The 4,722-nt window shown below is 45.6% G+C and overlaps 1 protein-coding gene and 1 pseudogene across 1 annotated transcript; both read left to right on the top strand.

Moving 5' to 3' along the window:
- Positions 1-1,332: 1,332 nt before the first annotated feature.
- Positions 1,333-2,289, top strand: LOC142092255 (actin-1-like). Its single transcript, XM_075172062.1, is given in 4 exon segments — positions 1,333-1,390; positions 1,393-1,643; positions 1,646-2,153; positions 2,156-2,289. Coding segments are annotated over 4 exon segments (951 nt in total).
- A 728-nt stretch (positions 2,290-3,017) lies between these two features.
- Positions 3,018-4,140, top strand: LOC142092254 (uncharacterized; annotated as a pseudogene).
- The last annotated feature ends 582 nt before the right edge of the window (positions 4,141-4,722 follow it).

Raw genomic sequence — 4,722 nt, 5'->3', positions numbered from 1 at the left:
ATTTAATAGAAGCCACCCTTGCTTTGAAGCTGCCCTGGATTTAGAGCCACAAGGAGAAGCAATTAAACTCTGGCAGCCAAGGATTCAAACTCAAGTTATATAGTGATTTTTTTTTTTTTAAAGGAAATTTTCTCTGTAAACGGATTTGGATTGTCAGATCTGATTGGATTCAAAGCTATAGAAATTTCCTTCTTTGGGAAATCTTCTCTTGAAGCAAAATTAAAAAAAAAAAAAAACAACAATTAGATGTGAAATGGGGATCAGTTGTAAAGATCTAGGATATTTTTAATCCATCTGAACAAACTTCCAAAAAAGAGTTTGTTCTTCTCAGCAAAGTGCTGAATGGAAAAGGGAAGCATGGAAGGAAGACATCTGCATGTCTGTTTATTTGCAGACAGGTCAGCTTGTCAGCAGCCTAGGATATAGATTCATTAGGGGAAGGAATTTCTTAGTGCTAGAAGGTATTATAAGCATTGTTTAAAGCTGTCAGGGTTTTTTAAACCAGCAAGAGGCAGAAATTATTATTTCGCTTTTGTGATTTTACCAAAAAAAATAGTCTTTAAGTAACAAGGACAGGAAAAAAAGTCTCCAGAATGCCATAATCAGTGCCAAACATAGTTCTACCTATTTAAAAATATTTTTAGGAGTTTCCTATAAAGGATCAGAAAGGATTCAGTTGGAAAAGGTCTGCTTCCAATGCAGACCTTATTCAGAAAAGCAAACTGGTAATTCAGTTAATACTTACAGGGAGGCAAAATTGTCCTAATCTTCACCAACTCCGGGAAATATTTATAGCGTCTTAGCTAAGCCAGAGGCACATGTGAAAAATTTCATTATTGTGATGCCTATATTTTGCAATACATGCTTTTCTATTCTGAGGAAAAAAAGCTCTCAGGCTCGTTACAGGGACACATTCATGGTCCGTGACCTGTGGATCAGACTCCGCAAATTGATAGTCCTCTGGCTGGAATCATGGAGAAGCTACGCTGGCCATATCCGGGGAAGTGCCTGGGATCAGGTAACTTGCTGGGAAAATGTGTTATTGTAACCCTGGCCATTGTGAGGTAGTTGGGGGCAGACATGTTGGGAAAGGCAAGCTGTACATCCCCAGGAAGACTTCTTTAGCAACGGTGGCCAGCCTGTAAAAAGGGAATGGGCAAACAGTGCTGGGGAGCCATCCACTCTGCGAAGAATTTTGACCCCAGCGTTTTGGATGTCCCAGCTGTAATCTTTGACGATGGGTCTGGGTTATTCAAAGCAGGTATCGCAGGTGACAGTGGCCCAAGGTCTGTTTTTACAGCAATTGCTGGTCACTCAAAAGTCAAAGCTACAATGCTGGGAGCTGGACAGAAAGAATGTTACACTGGAGAAGAAGCTCAGTCCAAAAGAGGGGTCTGTCTTTGAATTATCTAATTGACCATGGCATAGTTACATGCTGGGATGATATGGAAAGGATCTGGAGACATGTCTATGAGTATGAGCTGAGAATCAAAGCCAGTGAAAGGCCAGTACTGCTGACTGAAACCCCTCTCAATCCTCTGCAGAACCGGGAAAAAATGACAGAGATCATGTTTGAAGGCTTCATGGTGCTGGCTCTGTGTGTTGCAGTCCAGGCACTCTGTGCATCGGCCCGTATTACTGGAGAATAGTCATGGACAGCGGGGATGGTGTCACCCACACTGTCCCCATACATGAGGGATACTGCTCACCCCGTGCTGTCTCCAGGCTGGATACTGCTGGTCGGGATATCGCTGAATATTTTATGAAGCTTCTTTTGGAGAGTGCACACATCACAGCTGAAAGGGAAATTGTGAGAGATATCAAAGAGAAGTTGTGCTACATAGCTTTAGACCCCACCCGAGAAATGAAAGCAAGGGCAGAAGAAATCATGAAAGAATACAGATTGCCTGACAACAACATCATCCAGATAGGCAAGCAGCTCCTCCATGCACTAGAGACCCTTTTTGTGCCTGCAAGCATTGGAGTTGAAGCTCCCGGTGTGCACAAAATGATCTTCAATAGCATCACGAAGTGTGACATCGACATGCGCAGGAATCTTAATGGCAACATCCTGCTCTCCGGTGGGTCCACGCTCTTCCCTGGCCTGGAGGAGCGGATCCTGAAGGAGATGAAGCTGCAAGTGCCTGCTGGCATGTTTGTGAGAGAAAATACTGTGTGTGGATTGGGGCCTCCATCCTCACCTGCCTAACACCTTTCAAACAACTGTGGGTCACCGTGAGCGATGAGAAGGATTTTGGGGCAGCTGTCATTCACTGGAAATGCTTTTAAGGAGAACATCAGACCCAGCGAATGGCTTGCTACATCAACGCGTGAGCAAGAAACCCTGCTGAGAGCTGACTGACCTAAAAGGTGCTACAGCTGTTTGTGCGTTTATTGGCTGACAAAACCTGTATGAAAACAAAACATTAAAAACATTGGTAACGAGGATCTTATTGTTTATCATCCCCCTTCCCCTCCACGGAGTTTACAGGTGTGCACATATCACAGGGATGCGGTAACTTCTTAACTGACTCACAGCCTGCCTTGGAGTCATATGGGGAGTAGCAAACCTCCTCTGCTGGGAGATTCTTCCCTCTAAGGTCTTTGAGATATCTGGGTTTTGTATTCTAAAACTAGCTCTCACGTTATTTTTGACCTCATTAAAAATGTTTCCTTTAGAAACCCAGCAAAACCCCAAACAGAATCCAAATATAAATCAATGCAAATGCAATTACTGTAACCGACCCTCCTCTGTGCCTGAGGGTCTGAAAAAATCCATTGATTCTCTGCTGTAATTTATCTGGGAAGTAAGAACACCCAGTTTCACTTCCAAGTACTAGCCCTGAATCAAAATGCTCCACACTGCTGGGTCCCTGGAGGAAGCAGCGCTGCCGGTGCAGCTGCGGAGGACTGTGAGCTCAGCCCAGCGGTGCCTGTTTGCGACTGGGGGATCTAGAACATTTCGCCAATGCTCTGTGCCAGCAGCCACCGCCGGGGCCAGCACCGTCCTGCGCGGGATGTCCGACTCTGCAGCAGCAGGGACCCGCGCAGAGGTTTTTGACATCGGCTCTGGACAGTGTAAGGCTGGTCTGTCAGGGACCAGGCACCCAGTTCGGTTCTTTCTGCTGTTGTGGGATACCCCAAATTCAAACTTGTCATGTTTGCGATGAGTCATAAGGACTGCTGTATTGGGGAAGAAGCCCACTCCAAAAGGGGCATTTTGGTTTTTACTTACCCAATGGAAAATGGGGTAGTTACATCCCGGGACGACACGGAGAAGATTTGGAGGTACCTATAGGAACAAGAACTCAAAATGAAACCAAGTGAGAGGCCAGCACTGCTGACCGAGACCCCTCTCAATCCTTTGTCCCATCGAGAAAAAAATGGTTAAGACAATGTTCAAAAGCTTCCAGGTGCCCTTTTCGTGACTCTGCAGACGCAACAGCCCTGTATGGCTGTGCCCGCACGGCTGGACTAGTGCTGGGCAGTGCAATGGTGTCACCGTCACGGTCCCTGTCTACAAAGGCCATTACCTGCTACACGGCATTACCAGGCTGGATTTTGCAGGCAGAGGTGTAACCAAATACCTTGCTAGGCTCCTCTCAGAGATGAGGCACTCCTTCGTAAGCACAGCAGAGACAGAAATTGTCAGGGATATGAAGGAAAAACTATGTTGCTTTAGATCCTAGCCAAAATATGCAGGGAAAAACCTGAAACACTTATGTGCAAGTACGTTTCCCTGACAGAAGGGCTGTCAAGGCAGGAGACCAGCTATTCCGAACTCCTGAAGCACTTTTTGTACCCACAGAGGCAGAAATCCCAGGACCAGGGGTTGGAGGGATGGTCCTCCAGAGCGTCGCCAAGTGTCATGAGCATATCCAGTCCAACATTCTAAGGAATGTGCTGGTATCAGGCGGGTCGACTCTCTTCCGAGGTTTCAAGGAGAGGCTACTGAAGGAGCTCCAGACAGGAGTTTCCAACACAATTCCTATCAAGATCATCTCACCACACCATCAGATGTACTCTGTGTGGGTTGGTGCTTCCATCCTTGCCAGCTTGAGAGCATTTAGGAATATGTGGGTTACCAGGGAAGACTATAACGAGGTTGGACCAACAGTACTCCAGAGAAAATACTTTTGAAAACTTCAGTAGGACCATCCAGGAATTTTTTTTTTAAATGCCAATCTGAACAGCTGGAGAGCAGTTAATAAATCAGTACAAGAATAATTGATTTATAGTAAGTGATTTTATAGCTTACTAAAGAAAGGTCCCTTGTGCATTGGGTTGAAGAAAGAGTCCTTGTTCACAGCATTTTTGCTATCCAAGATGTTGGTTTTAATTCTAGAAATGTGTTGATCCCTGCTAGAACTGCAAACAGTTTGTCAGACTTTTAAACACTTGAGAACAAGCCACCTCCATCCCATGCCCATGGGGGCTGGCTCCTTGCCATTCACCGTAAACTTCCAGAGAGTGGAAAGAGATCTCTGGTGGAGAAATAGAGGGCTCGGGGGTATTGCTGACCCTTCACCATAGCACTGGAGATCTCCTGTAGCAGCCCTGGAAGAGCTCAGAGGGGACTGAACTTCTAAATTTGTTTTTGCTCACAAAATGAAAATAAGTTGATCTGGCCGTTAAAGCAGAGCTCTCGGACCTAGAATATCTCTGTGCTATTAGGGGCCTTGCCATGGGATTTGCTATGTCACATCACGTAAAACTTTGCCT

This window comes from Calonectris borealis, chromosome 23 (genome assembly GCF_964195595.1).
Source record: "Calonectris borealis chromosome 23, bCalBor7.hap1.2, whole genome shotgun sequence".
Classification (NCBI taxonomy): Eukaryota; Metazoa; Chordata; class Aves; order Procellariiformes; family Procellariidae; genus Calonectris; species Calonectris borealis.
The sequence above is the reverse complement of the archived record's forward strand: the minus strand, read 5'-3'. Positions and strand labels throughout refer to the sequence as shown.